Here is a 15,000-nt window from a genome sequence, read left to right as displayed (position 1 = left end):
AGTATGCAAATAATATGTTGAATATTAATGAACCAACAACATATCAAAGAGAGATGACACAGGAAACATGGGCTGAATTGAACAAGGCCGTTTTAATAATAACATAATAATAATAATAGCCTACCTTTTTAATGGTATTAGAGTTAAAAAATATATATACAGTATATAATGAATAAGCATATGTAATATAGTGCATATATAGCCTACTCTTATTTAATTCATAACATATTAGATTATTTTTTTATATATTTTTTTTTTATATTAAAGATTAATATTCCAATCTCTGGATATTGTGGTTGTTTGTCTGGTGGGTATGAATTCGTTTTTGGATCTACTTAACTGTTGTTTGGATTGTATTATTGGCAGTTAAGTCTTTATTATTATAGCCTACTGTACATTCAAAACAATAAACATCATATTAAACATATATCTTTCCTTGTGTTCATGCTAACCAATTAACTAGATAAACCAACAAAGCCAGTTACTTATGAAAAATCAATCTAGCCTTAGTTTAGCCTGCATTACCATATTAAATCTGATTGGATGGTTGAGAGTATACTCATGTTTATGTAATGATCTGTTTGAATGAAGATATCTCTTAATATTTTCTTACTAGCTCCTTATGAGGTTGAAGATATCTGCAAATTAATAGATACTAGTAGCTATTCTGTTTTGATATCATCTATTAATTTAGTAATTGTTCCAATTTTGACTAGTATCTTTTTAAATTCAAAGTATTCATTAGATACTAGTAGTTATTCATTACTAGTACTTATTTATTAGACACTAGTTACTTTAGTAATTGTTACTAGTTACAGTATATTCTTATTTTACTAGTCACAACTGCTTTTTTACTCGTCTTATGTTACGACTAGTCAGAACGGCCACTGTAGTGTTCAATTAAAAAATCTTACTAGTTACATTTGGAATAAATAGGTACTAGTATCTATTGAAGTAGTAGCTATTTAATAGGTACTAGTATCTAATGACTTAGTACTAGTAGTTATTGAATAAGTACTAGTACCTAATGAATAACTACTAGTATCTAATATATATATATATATATAGTCACAATTGGAATACATACTAGTCAGAACTGAATAGTCTGAATGACAGATCCCCATAGAAGTCAATGAAGTTTTATTAGTAACAAAAGAATAGTTAGTCACTATTGAAATAAGTACTATCTAATGAATAAGAACTATCTATTTAATAGGAACTAGTATCTAATGAGTACGTAGACTAGTATCTAATAATAAGTACTAGTAACTAATGAATAAGTAGTAGGCTATTTAATAAATACGTACTATACCAATTTAATAGGGACTATCGTATGAATAACTACTAGTATCTTTTAAAAAGATAGTATCTAAAGAATAGGCACTAGTACCTAAAGAATAAGCACTAGTAGCTAATGATTAAGTAGGCTACTAATACTTAATGGAATAGATACTAGTATCTTAAAAATAAGTACTATAGTAGCATGAAAATAGAGACTATAGGTTTTAAGGATTAAATGTTAATACGGCTTGCCATAGACAGATAGACAGACATACAGATAGACTGACTATCTATCAATCTATCTCTCCATCCGTCCTTCTTAGTATCACCCTGTCAACTGCGACCTCTTTGAATACCTTAGTAAGAAAGCCGCTGTGCCGAACACACAAGCAACCACACTCTTCATGCGTCCTATTTAAATATGCAAATGAGCTTTGAGAGATTTTCAGTGAATAACGGCACGAATCTGTAAATAAATGACAGAATTTTTTTTGTCAAACTAAAAGTATCTCTTTTAACACCGTCTCTTTTACATTTTGTAAGTCAGACCATGTTTCCTTGATGCTCTTCTACTGTAGGTCATTTTGATCTGATATTGATGGTCAAAATTCAATTACAAGCAGCTCCTGGACACCTTTTGATGTTTGTTTCAGGCCTGTCATTGCGCTAACCCCTGGCGTTGGATGTGAACCACTCTTTGATAAGTGACATATACTGTAAGAAACTGTAACATTTGGGTCATTGATCCAAGAGCTCACTAATAAAAGCTCTCTTGTATGACAGATTTGCTGTCAGGTGAAGTCAAGGAGATATTGTCTTTCTGATATGATGGTTTGTTTTTTTTAGTTCAGTGTCTCTCTTTTGTCTAAAACTCATTCTCTAAAGTCTAAAAGTCTCATTTTGTTTGTCTTAGATCAGATATGCCAAAGGAAATAGTCCTCTGACCTCAAGGTCTCTACATATGGACAGGCCAAAGACGACACTGAAGCCTTCATGTGCTGACTCTTCCGCCCCTTTGCCCGAGTCGAGTCCTGATGTCCGTGACGCTGACCCCACCCTAGGCCTCCTGTCCGACAAACTCCGCTCATGTCCCGAGCAGGAGTTGTGGGATTGGGCCCCGAACCTGACGGAGACACACCCGTCCGGCCAACAATCAAGGAAACGGCTCAAGGTGAAAAGAGGAAAAGCTAAGATGTTCGGCTGGGGAGATTTCCAGTGCAAAGTGAAGTCCTCAAGCCTCAACCTGTTCATCACAGGGAAGATTGTGGATCATGGCAACGGAACGTTTAGCGTTTTCTTCCGATACAACACCACCGGCGGTGGAAACGTCTCCGTAGGCCTGGTTCCTCCAAGCAAAGCGGTGGAATTTGATGCAACGACTCATCAAACTGTTGTGCACTCGGTGGAGTCGAGGATGTTTAACTGCAGGGTGGAGCATGAGAAGGTGGAGAGAGGCACCAAAAGCACACGCTGCTGGTATGACCCGTCTCATAGCTGTGACCAGGACCAGACTCAAAGCCATGTGTCGTGGCTCTGCTCAAAACCGTTCAAAGTCATCTGTGTCTACATATACTTCTACAGCCTGGACTATAAACTGGTGCAGAAAGTCTGTCCAGACTATAACTACCACAGCGAGTCTCCGTACTTACCTTCTGGATGATCTTTTATCTCGAGAAACCAGCTCATATTATAATCATATACATTTTTTTCTTTTTTAAATGGTGAAGAATATTTAGTTGCCTATCTCTATACTCACTTATGAACTTAGCTGATCTCAGTGGCAGGTGCTGGTGAATATGTGTCATTATTTCTGACAGACAGAGCAAAACTTAATGAGTTCCTGTAATTGATTTTTCATGCTGAGATCATGTGTCAACGGTTTTGTCATTTCTCATTGTGAATTAATGAAATTGCTGTGAAAGTGAATGTAATTTATTGAATACAATCTTGCCTCCACGCACTTGGGGGCAATTACTTATCACATTGAAAATGAATGTAAAATGCATGTTTACTTTAAATGTTTCTTAAAACTTCTACTTTTCCTAAAAGTACCGTAATCATTTCAGAGAGCTTCCAGAAATGCGGGGGGAAAAAATGGAAGTATTTTTGCACGGACTTTATTTTTTACAGTAAGTCTTAATAAAAATATAGTGCGAAATTGAATTTCTTTCTTTCGTCCTTCCTTTCTTTCGCCCGAGTGTCTCTAAAGAATCGCAAACTGAGGTGATTAGTCTATTCTACTAAGAGATGAGAAAAGTAACAGACACCACATGATAACGCTTGTTCTTTTGTTGAGAAAAACTGACAAATGATACAAAGAAACTTTATTAGTAATTTAGAAGCTACGAAAACTTAAAATATCATATTACTATCGTCAAATCATCACAATTGCGCGTTTACAGTCCCTATTGCAAGATAATTGTCATTCTGCCTATCCATCCATCCCTCCTATATTCGCAGTGCGCTCGTGCACTGCGGTAGCGCGCATGACGTCATCGCTCCTTCTGCGAGGACGCGCACCCAAAAACACGCAGTGATACTCATATAGCGTTTCATTTTCGCATTACAGAATGTCTTAAACATCTGCCAGCCAAACTCATAAGGTGAGTCGCACACTAATTCAATTCATTAATAAGGCCTTTTATATAATAAGTAGATAATGTCCTGCATTTACTGTAGCTGTTGCATAATGACAGAATAATGTAGGCTGTTTGTTTTGGTGCGGCAGAGAGAATGAAATCCGGATGTGAGAGTCACATGCAAGATGAATATTGTAAGTGTACTGTAGCATTAATTAGGTTTATTAACATAGATATCATCTTCCTGTAGAGAAATGCTCGCAAAAGATAAAGAGAGGCCTGTATGTTCAGTCAGTTATGTGCATTGATGAAACATGAATGCTTTTTTTTTCAATAGCACAATGACCAGTTATCTTCTATACATTAAAACTATGTGTTAAACTTATAAACATGTGACAGTATCATAAATTGTGATGAAATAATTTCCCTTTTTATTTCAGATAATTGATAAACATGGAGAAAGGGAACCAGTGAGTATGCATTAATTTGCAGACATTCATGATTGTAGACTAATAACAAATGAGATGCTTTCATAATTGGTTTGTCATGTCTTTGCAGAGGTTATTCTCATTTTGACCAGTTTCTCCAAAGTCAAGAGTCATCTGTGGTGAACAAGTTCCAGCAGAAATACTGGAAAACCAAACAAACACTGATCAAAGTCACGGGAAAGAAGGAGGACGAGCATGTCGTTGCTTCCGACGCTGACCTGGATGCTAAACTGGAGGTGAGAAATGGACAGAATTCAGACTTTTCTCTGAATCTGGACGAATCAAAAGGTCATGTGATGGATTTGGTTTGGCTTGCTTCCCCTCAGGTGTTTCATTCAGTGCAGAGAACGTGCATGGAGCTCCTTAAGGTGATCGAACAGTATCAAAGGAGGATCAGCTGTAAGTAGACCTCAATTTCACACATTTATTAATATTCATATCCTTGATCTCTAGTGAAAAAGAAGTGCGCTTAATTGTATTGAATGTGCACTTGCAGTGTACTTCTGCTCTTAAATGTAGAGTCCACTTTCATGAAGGTTTCTTAACACACTTAAGTAGTACACTTTTAAAGTGCACTTTGTTATAATGTCAAATTAAAGGGTTTACTTTAAAGTACATTTTAAACCATTATGTTTGAATAATCTTTGTCCTTCTTTAAAAAATGTTTTTTTATTTTGTTGCTGATTTAATGTTACATTTAAAGAGAACATTTTAAATGTACTCGTGCAACTTCAGCATTACATTCATATCAATAACTATAGCTGAAGTTCAGCTAATTGCATTTAATATAATTTAAAACTATAATACATTTTCAGTTAATTGTAAACAACATGCATTTAGGGGTCTGAAAACTTCAGTTTGCACTTACTGTAAGTACATTATTTTAAAGTATATTATTTCCATAATAATAAGTACTCTTATCTATGTCAAAGTGTACTTGTTTTTCAAAACTGTCTGCTGTGCCGTTCAAATGTTTAAAACTTAAAGGTGGATTTTTTGTCATAATTTATTATTCAATGGGAATGTCTGATGCTCTTTTCAGTTTTGTCTGAGGAGGAGAATGAACTGGGTCGGTTCCTGCGTTCGCAGGGCTCTCAAGACAAGAGTCGCGCTGGAAAGATCATGCAAGCTACTGGGAAAGCGCTCTGCTTCTCTTCACAGCAAAGGTCTCTTCATTTATTCAGTGTTTCAAAAACAACCATGCTGAGAAATCAAGCATTGCTGGTGAGCCGTATGTTTTACATGCATGGTTGCTGGTTTGCTCGGGTCACCAGCATGTGAAGCAGTGATGCTGGTAGATCAGCGACACCAGCTCAGGTTTGCTTGAGAACAGACTATGCTGGTCCACTATAGCTATACCTGGAATTCATGCTGGATTTTTTTCAAGATTCTATATCATCTTCATATGTGATTGGTTTGAGAATTCTTCTCATTCATTGGTTCCTCACTGCAGATTGGCGCTGCGAGGTCCACTGGGCCGGCTGTACCAGGAGGTGGAGACCTTCCGTTACCGAGCGATCTCCGACACGTGGCTGACGGTGAACAGGATGGAGCAGTCACGCACGGAGTACAGAGGAGCTCTGCTGTGGATGAAGGACGTTTCTCAGGAGCTCGACCCGGACACACACAAGCAGATGGAGAAGTTCCGCAAGGTCAGTCTGTCCCAGAGCTCCAGTTTTCCCACACAATCGGGCTATTTTGGAAAATTACAGAGGCGTGGGTTGCGTTTCTTCGGGCTATGCTTTTACAGTGTACTAAAAAGATGATCTGTAGTCAAAACGTGAAAAAGAGATTTTTTATGACATTTTTTATGTATATAACATTGTGCAACATATTATGTTGTGATAGTGTTATTCATATTTATAACTCACATTTTAAACAAGTTATTGTTTAAATAAACTGCTGAAAATTAAAAGAAGTAATTTTAAAAGTAATAGAATAATAAATAAAAGTAACTGAAGAGGAATAAAATACAGATTAAATCATCAAAATGCACATATTTAATTTGATTAATATTATTTAATTACATATAAATAATTGGGCTAGTTTTCATTCCTTTTGGACGAGTTTTGAGTCGCTTTAGGCTGGACATATTTCTGTAACTTGCCAACCCTGCAGTGACGGTGTTACTGCAGTGAAGCCTTTCACCAGCAGGAGGAGTAACGTGTCTTCTAATCATTCTCATCTGCAGTGGGATGAGATAGATCACATTCAAAATAAGTTCATACTCAAGAGAGTATAAGTAATTACTTCACAACCGCTAAAAAAGTATGTTCTATATAGTATGAATATGTGTAGTATGAATGTTATCTCGACGTACTAATATTCACCATGTTGTCATTATCATGTGACCTATCAGCATCAGTTGGTTCACTTCACTGCCATTCATAAATCCTCTCCCGTGGCCTCATGGGATAGTAATAGTCCAGTCATTTTGTGAAAAAAGGTTGAACAAATGGCAACAGAAGCAATCTCAACTGATTTTGTATCCTCAATATGTCCTGAGTAAACAAAACAAAAAAGTCCCGAATAATCCCATTAGGGGAAAGTTTCAAAAAAGACCCAAATAAAAAATGTAACCTTTAGATATCACCATGAAAATTACTGAGTTGATTACTTACATAAAGACAAACAAAAAATGTATTACAAGTTTTTTTTAATTGTTTGTTAACATGGACAAACGGTGCATAATCTAATTTGCATAAATACCACAACAGATCTAAACATTGGGTATCGCCACGTGAAAATGTCTTGTTGAATCTTGTTGACATATAACAGTAAAATACTTAATGTTAAGGTCTGAATGGAACCCATATAGGCCCTGTCCCAAATGGCGCACTTCATGCGGACTTTCGGTCTCGTGGACTTGAATTGCGCGTGCTCGCTGAGTCTACGAGTCCGTAGGCCGTCCCATTCAGCATTTTACCGCTCTGAAGTGTGCTCAGCAGCGCCCCCTTTGTACCCTTGAAGCGGTCTTCCACGAAGCCCGCATAGATGCAGGCTCCACGCACTTGAACTACCCAGGAATCCTTGCGAAAGGCCAATCAGACAACAGATGGGAGGAGATTTCACTCACGGATAATTGTTGACATGGCTGAGAAGAAAATATTACTGTTTTTATGACCTAAATGTACATTTTACCAGTTGTTACCTACAGTTTATACAAACATTATGGTCATCGAGCAGTGGTTGATGTCTCAAACATAATAATAGCGCGTTTAATAATACGATCGTATTATGATTCATTAAATAAATAGGACCGAATGGCAGGGCTTTACTGAGTCATATATGTAAACATAGTATGAATATTGAAACCTGTAAATTGAAAAAATTATGTTTAAATTATGTTTTAAAATTGTAATCTTAGTTCAAATGGAACATTATGTATTAGTATGTACAACTGTATACATCATTTAAATAAGCATGATTTATCTATTGTCTAATGCCCAGGTGATATGCACAATATCAAAATATAGAACTGTAAAATTAGGCTGTGTAGTGGACATGCAGATAAGACGTCGGAGCGCAAAAATGTGATTTCTCCTGTCCAACAACAACCAGACCGTTATTTCCGGCATGCCGATCGAGTCTGTCCCAAAAATACCTCTCAATGCGCCCTCGTGGACTCGCGCCAAGGGCCCTATAGGTCTGCACTACATGACGTCACCAAAGTGTGGACTCTGAGGAAGTCCACAAGTCCGGAGTGTGCCATTTGGGACAGGGCCAAAGGCTACCCATGAGCATTAATACACAGAGGCAGGAAGAAGTACTTTAGAAACCAGCCTTTATTCATTTTTAAGAGATTGGGTTTAGGGCTGGGTCCGTGGGACTCAAGGTTGACCCCCATTTTGGCTTAAATATTATTATTTGGCTTAATATTATTATTAAAATGACTGGACTATAAAGTGTCCATCGTATGCACACTTCAGAATCTCACAGGTAGAAGAAGCTCATCCGGGTACATTTTTCCTACTCTTTTATGAGTACTGTGAATTCAGACATGCTTGTTTTGTCTTATGTTACTTTTTTCACCTACTATATAGTAGGGAAGTATGCGATTTCGGATGCAGCCAATGTGACAAACTCTCAACCCAAACTCTCATAAACCCGCTTCTGTGGGACGCGTCAAATATGCATGTGTTTGTGTGTTTGTGTGTCGGTGATGTGTGAATTATGGAGTGGGTTGCTTGTATCTGCCCCTATACTACACACATTCATACCATACTGAACATACGTCTTTAGCGCTCGCAAAGTACGTACTTATTCAAAATAAGTACCTACTCAAGTTGAATTAATTCGCTCTGAAACAAGTGAACCAATTGCTTTGTAAAATGATTCACAGTTTCGAAGTTCTCTAAACACGTCGAGCTGGCGCCACCTTCTGGTCAAAACCGTGTAAGTGCAACGAAAGCTCAGCCCAAACATGCATAAAGAAACCGTTTATAAACCAATTACAAATGTTTTCATGAAAGTGGCATCTATTAAATGGAATTTACAAATAATTAAATACCATTTGTAAAATCTATGTTTTATTCATTTGTAGTCCTTGTTTTGTGTGCTATTAGGCAGAGCGTTGGCAAACTTGGTCAATTAAAGCAACGAATTATCATTCTCTTTTTGCATTATATACGCATATGTATTAAAACTCATTAAATGAATTAAAAATGAACCTACATACCTGAGATCAGCTAAAAACCATTAGACACTCGTTCATGTGTTCACCAGATCAACATCATCTAGTGGTTGTGTTTGATGGGCAGCAGCTTCATCTCTTTATATCCTTCAGGTTCAAACTCAGGTGCGTCACACCAAGACAAGTTTTGACAAGCTGAAGAATGATGTGTGTCAGAAGGTTGATCTGCTCGGAGCCAGTCGCTGTAATCTGCTCTCACACGTCCTGACAACCTATCAGGTGCTGCTGCTTGTAGCTTCATTATTATTATTATTATTATTATTATTATTATTATTATTATTGTTTTTGCCTGAGTTGTGAGCATGTGATGTGTACATTATTATTATAATTATTATTATTATTTGATCTAAAGGAAGTTGTTAATAAAGGTTAATAAATCTCTTACAATTGAGCAGAATGAAGTCTTTTTGAGAGTCGTGTCATGAAGATACATATCTGTCTTCTCTGTGCTTCAGACCACATTGCTTCATTTCTGGGAGAAAACCTCTCACACTATGGCTGCTATTCATGAGAGCTTCAAAGGCTGCCAGACTCATGAGGCTTCAGCACTGGGGGTGAGAGCTCTCAAAAGAAAAGGATCTCATTATGTTTTATATTCATATTTTGGGGGATGGATGTGTATATTTACTTATAGCTCTCGTTTAGTGTTAAAGTCCCTCTGTAGTCAATAATTGTTTCCCTTAAAACTCATCTTTGATCGCCGAAATGACATATTTAAGGAAAAATTCCTTGAAAAAAAAAGTCTTCATGCCTTAAAATATCTTGAATGTAACTCGACACCCTTGCCTCATTTAGTATATGCGGTTCTATGAATATGCAAATGAGCCCCGCCTCCACTCACTCACTCAGCTCAGAGATCCACTGGTTGACGATCACACGTTGATCTGATTGGTTACAAGGTCGTTTGTGATGTCAGAAACACCAGCGATTTCAAAGCGTGTTTTTGAGACTGTCTTTGGTTCACTGCAGTTTTAAGGAGAAGAGATTTTTAGCAATGGTGTCGACTTATGAATTTACACATGATTTGTCTGAAAGCATATTAAAAACACCACATAGACATATAAACAATTTTAAAAACTTGATTAAAATAAATTCGTTTTGTTTTCCAGTGAGATTTGGGTGCTTGATTTGAACATTTGTATTTAGTTGGAAGGAAGATTATGTTATATTTACATTTATTTAATTATTTAGCAGGGGATTTTATCTCAAGCGTGTTCTGGAAAAATGCACTACCATTCAAAAGTTTGGAGTCTGTAAGATTTATGTTTTTAAAGATATACTTTTATTCAGCAAAAGTGCATTCAATTGATTATATTGACAATAAAGAGGTTTATAATGTTAAAAAAAACATTTCTATTTTAAATAAATGCGGTTCTTTTGAACTTTCTATTCATCGAAGAATCCTAAAAAAAAAGATGTTTACTGTTTCCAACCTTAGATCATAAAAGTAAATGTTTCTTAAGCAGCAAATCATCATATTAGAATGATTTCTGAAGGATCATGTGACACTGAAGACTGGAGTTATGATGCTGAAAATTCAGCTGGAATAAATTACATTTGAAAATATATTTAAAATAGAAAACAGTTTTTTAAAATTGTAATAATATTTGACAATACTGCTGTTTTTATTGCTCAAATAAATATAATATTTTTTTTTTATTAGATTGTATTAAATTATAAAAAGCTCATCCATCTTCCATTGTTTGGACAAACAGGCTGTGATGTTATGATGCATCTTCAACAAATATGTTGATCTGTTGTGTCTGATACTCCAGGGCTCAGATCAAGCTTCAAAGAAGAAGGTGAAGAAGAAAACGAAGGCAAAAGCAGAAGATGAGGAGACGAGTCAGAATACAGATGAAACGTAGGAGCTGTTCGGTCCTCATTTCCTTTACTTTATTATGTGGTTTACACCTCTAATCGCTCATCTCTTCTGTTTCAGGCTTATTTCAATTGAACAAGAAACTCTGAGCAGTAACTCCATACAAACAGGTAAAGCTTTCATGCATACATTTGTTATAGATGAGTATTATCCACGGGAATAACACAATAACTAATGTTCATCCTTAAAGGAGACCTATTTCACCCTTTTTCAAAGTCCCAATAAGGGCTCTTTCAAAAACAAGCAGTTTTCATGCTTGAATGTTCAATAAACACATTATTTTTCCCATATTCTCCATTATTGCAGCTCCTCTCTTCCCAGTCTGTCAGTATCGCTCTGTTTAGTTCCTGTCTTCTCCTTCTGAAAAGCACACTGTGCTCTGATTGGTCGGCTGGACCAGTGTGTTGTGATTGGTCAAGCTTTTTCATGCTCAAACAGCAACATGACACACTAAAGAAAGCCTATAATGTAAAAAAAAAAAAGCCCAACAGGACCCCTTTGAACATTACATCAATAACCTTTTCTCTCTCTGCACACATACAGGAAATGATGAGTGTTTCTCTGGCGGTCCGGAGAGGGATGGCTTGAGTTTGTTGGATGAGATTCTGGGCAGCAGTTCTCTGGAGGACAGGGGTTTCTCGCAGGAATGGCGTGAGGTGTTTGGGGAGGATGAGCCGGCCGGCAGCTGCAGAGCAGAGATCCAGCCGTCCGAGGAAGAGTACGACTTCTTTCTGCCTTCCAAACTCCTCGACAAAGACATGAATGACCGACAGGCCACGGTCTCAGGTGAACGGAGATATTTGACTATTGGCAGGAAGTCTGCTTCATGTTGTGGACAAGAACAGACTCTTACTGGCGTGTGATGTCACCGGTCTGGTCATTTAGGGGAGAGTTCATCTGAAATAGCTGATACTATAATAACTGATCATCATGGAACAAAATATACACTACCACTTTTTTATGTTTTTGAAAGATGCTCACCAAGGCTGCGTTTATTTGATCAAAAATACAGTAAAACATGTGAAATATTATTACAATTTAAAATAACTGTTTTCTATTTAATTATATTTTGAAATGTAATTTATTCCTGTGATCAAAGCTGAATTTTCAGCATCATTACTCCAGTCTTCAGTGTCACATGATCCTTCAGAAATCATTCTAATATGATGATTTGATGCTCAAGAAACATTTATGATTATTATCAATGTTGAAAACAGTTATTTACATTTTTATTCCATGATGCTCTGATGAATAGAAAGTTCAAAAGAACAGCATTTATCTGAAATCTAAAGCTTTTGTAACATTAAACACTACCGTTCAAAAGTTTGGGGTCAGTAAGAATTTCAATTTTATTTTTGGGGGAAAGAAATAAAATAAAATCAATACTTTTATTCATCAAGGATGAGTTAAACTGATCAAAAGTTACAGTAAAGACATTTATAATGTTAGAAAATATTCTATTTTAAATAAATGCTGTTTTTTTTTACTTTCTATTCCTCAAAGAATTTTGGAAAAAAATTGTACACAACTGTCTTCAACATTGATAATAATCATAAATGTTTCTTGAGCATCAAATCATCATATTAGAATGATTTCTGAAGGATCATGTGACACTGAAGACTGGAGTAATGATGCTGAAAATTCAGCTTTGATCACAGGAATAAATTACACTTTACTGTATATTCACACAGAAAACATCTGTTTTAAATTGGAATAATATTTCACAATATTACTGTTTTTGTTTGTATTTTTAATCAAATAAATGCAGCCTTGGTGAGCAGAAGAGACTTCTTTTAAAAACATTAAAAAATCGTACTGACCCCAAACTTTTGAACGGTAGTGTATATCTACTGTAAATTCTCTGTAATATTGCCTGTATTCCAGGTTGGGCGACAGCCATTCCACAGACTATCCCTGAAAGCTCATCAGTAGCGAGTCAAATCTCTTCCAAATCTGCAGTGAAAGGCAAGTGATCAGAGCCTTTTATAGAGTGTCAGACTCAATATTGGGAGTCTAAACATGAATCGATCCATTGTGATGCATTGAACAGAATTTAATACTTGTTTACAATAATGTATTTTGTGGTCATTTCTTATCCAAAGTATGAACCCGTATGTACTGTAGCGGGTCAATTTGACCCATTTCAATTTTTTACTTTTTCTCATGTACGGTCATGAACATGCATGCAAAATTTCAACATGCTGATATGCTTTGACATATAAACAAACCATTTCTGTTACTTTTGTGATGTTTGTGGCTCGGTTTGACCCATATGACCACATCATTTAATGTTCTAAGGCAACTGTACAGACCTAAAATAATAACATTTCTTGGTAATATTTTGTTATTTTAGTTTTTTACTGCCCTATGAAGCTAAAAAAAAGGAGCTTTTCCCCACTTACTTCAATACAGAAAAATATTTTGTCAGCCACATATGGTAAAAATTAGCTATCATTTATTTTTTCAATCTATCTGAAATACAATTAAACCTGTTGTTTTTCCTTGAAATTTTGTGACTTTCTCTCATTTAGGGTTCATGAACATGAATGCAAAGTTTCAACACACTGATGTGTTTTGACATATACACAAAAACATTTCTGTTCCCTTTGTGATGTTCGTGGGTCAATTTTGACCCGCATATTTCATTTTTGTATGTTCTAAGGCAATAATCGTATTGAATCCAATTAGGGTCAATTTGACCCAGACCATACAGGTTATTCCCAGAAATCGAACCGTGCACGAGGGTTAAAAAAGAAATAGATACATAAAATTGAGACCAAATTTCAGATCATTTCAAAGCAAATATTTACGGCTCTAACTTTAGGTTTTAATCACTTCTAAAATGTGTTTTTTTTAAATGTTTTTTTTTAATACAGATACCTCAAAAGATCTCTCTGCTTGGTTCAATCTGTTTGCCGATCTGGATCCGCTGTCGAACCCGGATGCAATCGGCCGAACCAATGAGGAAGACGAGCTACTGAACGCTTAATCTGCCCGGTTACAGATGCACTTTATCACTCTCGTCACACAAACGCCAGTTTATGCAAGAGGCCGAAAGATCTGGACAGATATCAAGTGATTTCTTAATGCCATAGCAGTAAACCTTAATTATTTAATGAAGAAATATTTGCTGCCAAAGGAAATTAATAATAATCACTCTGGCCTTGATTCCTTTTCTATTGCTAGTATTGTCAAGGCACTTTGATTTGCCATAACATTGTGGATTTACTTGTTTTACGTAAATGTATATATTTACATTTCTCAACATTATCAGCAACAGTAAGTAGTTTTTGGTTTGTATTTTGTGATATTGCATGTTTTTTTTTTGTAAATCATTATTTATTGTAAATGTTTGTCTTACTTTAGTGCCGACTACTAAAACTAATGCTGCATTTCAAAAGCCTTAAATATATGAGAGGGGTTTAGGACAGTCCTTGAATTTATTTATTTTGATGAAAGTCATAATGTATATTATCTTAGGAAAACTTTATCTGATGTGAAAGCAGCTGTATATATTTTTAAGATGTATGGATAAGTTATAGAATGCAACTCTAACCACTTACTTTTTACTGTCTTGGTTCTGGAAGTTATTTTTCCTGGAATTTTTTTTTCCCATTAAAAAAATAGGTCTGGTTTGAAAGATTTAAACATAAAAAAAAATAAAAAAAATCTTCCAGAACCTGACTATTGTACTCTATTATTTTTGTCAGGAATACCAAACATTGGTAAAAACTTGGACAAATCAGGTCCTATGAAGTAAGCATTTATCTACATGTTGTTTAATTGTATTTGTGCTGATTATATGTGTGTGTGTGCCTGAAAACTGGGTCCCTTGTACTACAAATAACCTGAAGCATTTGAAATATCAATACCTGGGTATTACCGTTCACTACACATACAACCTGCAAACATGTAAGTGCAATAAAATGTAATAAAAATGCTTTTGTAAATGTGAATCCACATTACACCTAATACCCTGTGGAAACAAATTGCCTTACTGAAGTCAGTTCTTAGTATCAGTGCTTTCCTAGACAAAGAAAAATAAATGCATCGTAATAAATCAGAAACTGCTGCACC

At 35.8% G+C, this 15,000-nt stretch overlaps 2 protein-coding genes across 3 annotated transcripts in view; both read left to right on the top strand.

The window, feature by feature from the left end:
* Positions 1–3,224, top strand: part of LOC309483190 (neurexophilin-1) — a 5,598-nt gene extending 2,374 nt beyond the window's left edge. The window contains exon 2 of the mRNA XM_082148852.1: positions 2,195–3,224. Within this exon, the coding sequence (XP_082004978.1) occupies positions 2,195–2,941 (747 nt within the window). The 3' untranslated portion in view covers positions 2,942–3,224. The remainder of the gene's footprint in view (positions 1–2,194) is intronic.
* A 529-nt stretch (positions 3,225–3,753) lies between these two features.
* The window catches only part of ica1 (islet cell autoantigen 1), an 11,361-nt gene continuing 114 nt past the window's right edge, over positions 3,754–15,000 (top strand). The window contains exons 1-14 of one of the 2 annotated variants that reach the window (XM_082150764.1): positions 3,769–3,884; positions 4,010–4,054; positions 4,301–4,330; positions 4,419–4,584; positions 4,675–4,747; positions 5,391–5,514; positions 5,802–6,000; positions 9,135–9,260; positions 9,497–9,595; positions 10,817–10,905; positions 10,984–11,033; positions 11,467–11,709; positions 12,808–12,888; positions 13,800–15,000. The exon at positions 13,800–15,000 is cut by the window's right edge and continues 114 nt beyond it. In XM_082150764.1, coding sequence (XP_082006890.1) covers positions 4,314–4,330; positions 4,419–4,584; positions 4,675–4,747; positions 5,391–5,514; positions 5,802–6,000; positions 9,135–9,260; positions 9,497–9,595; positions 10,817–10,905; positions 10,984–11,033; positions 11,467–11,709; positions 12,808–12,888; positions 13,800–13,912 — 1,380 coding nt within the window. In that variant the 5' untranslated portion in view covers positions 3,769–3,884; positions 4,010–4,054; positions 4,301–4,313 and the 3' untranslated portion in view covers positions 13,913–15,000. Of the gene's footprint in view, positions 3,885–4,009; positions 4,055–4,300; positions 4,331–4,418; positions 4,585–4,674; positions 4,748–5,390; positions 5,515–5,801; positions 6,001–9,134; positions 9,261–9,496; positions 9,596–10,816; positions 10,906–10,983; positions 11,034–11,466; positions 11,710–12,807; positions 12,889–13,799 lie in introns of both variants that reach the window. The other variant, XM_082150763.1, reaches the window with a different exon arrangement.

Source organism: Leuciscus leuciscus (genome assembly GCF_965113295.1).
Source record: "Leuciscus leuciscus genome assembly, chromosome: 20".
Lineage (NCBI taxonomy): Eukaryota > Metazoa > Chordata > Actinopteri > Cypriniformes > Leuciscidae > Leuciscus > Leuciscus leuciscus.
Note: the sequence above shows the minus strand (reverse complement) of the source record. Positions and strands in the feature narration are given on the sequence as shown.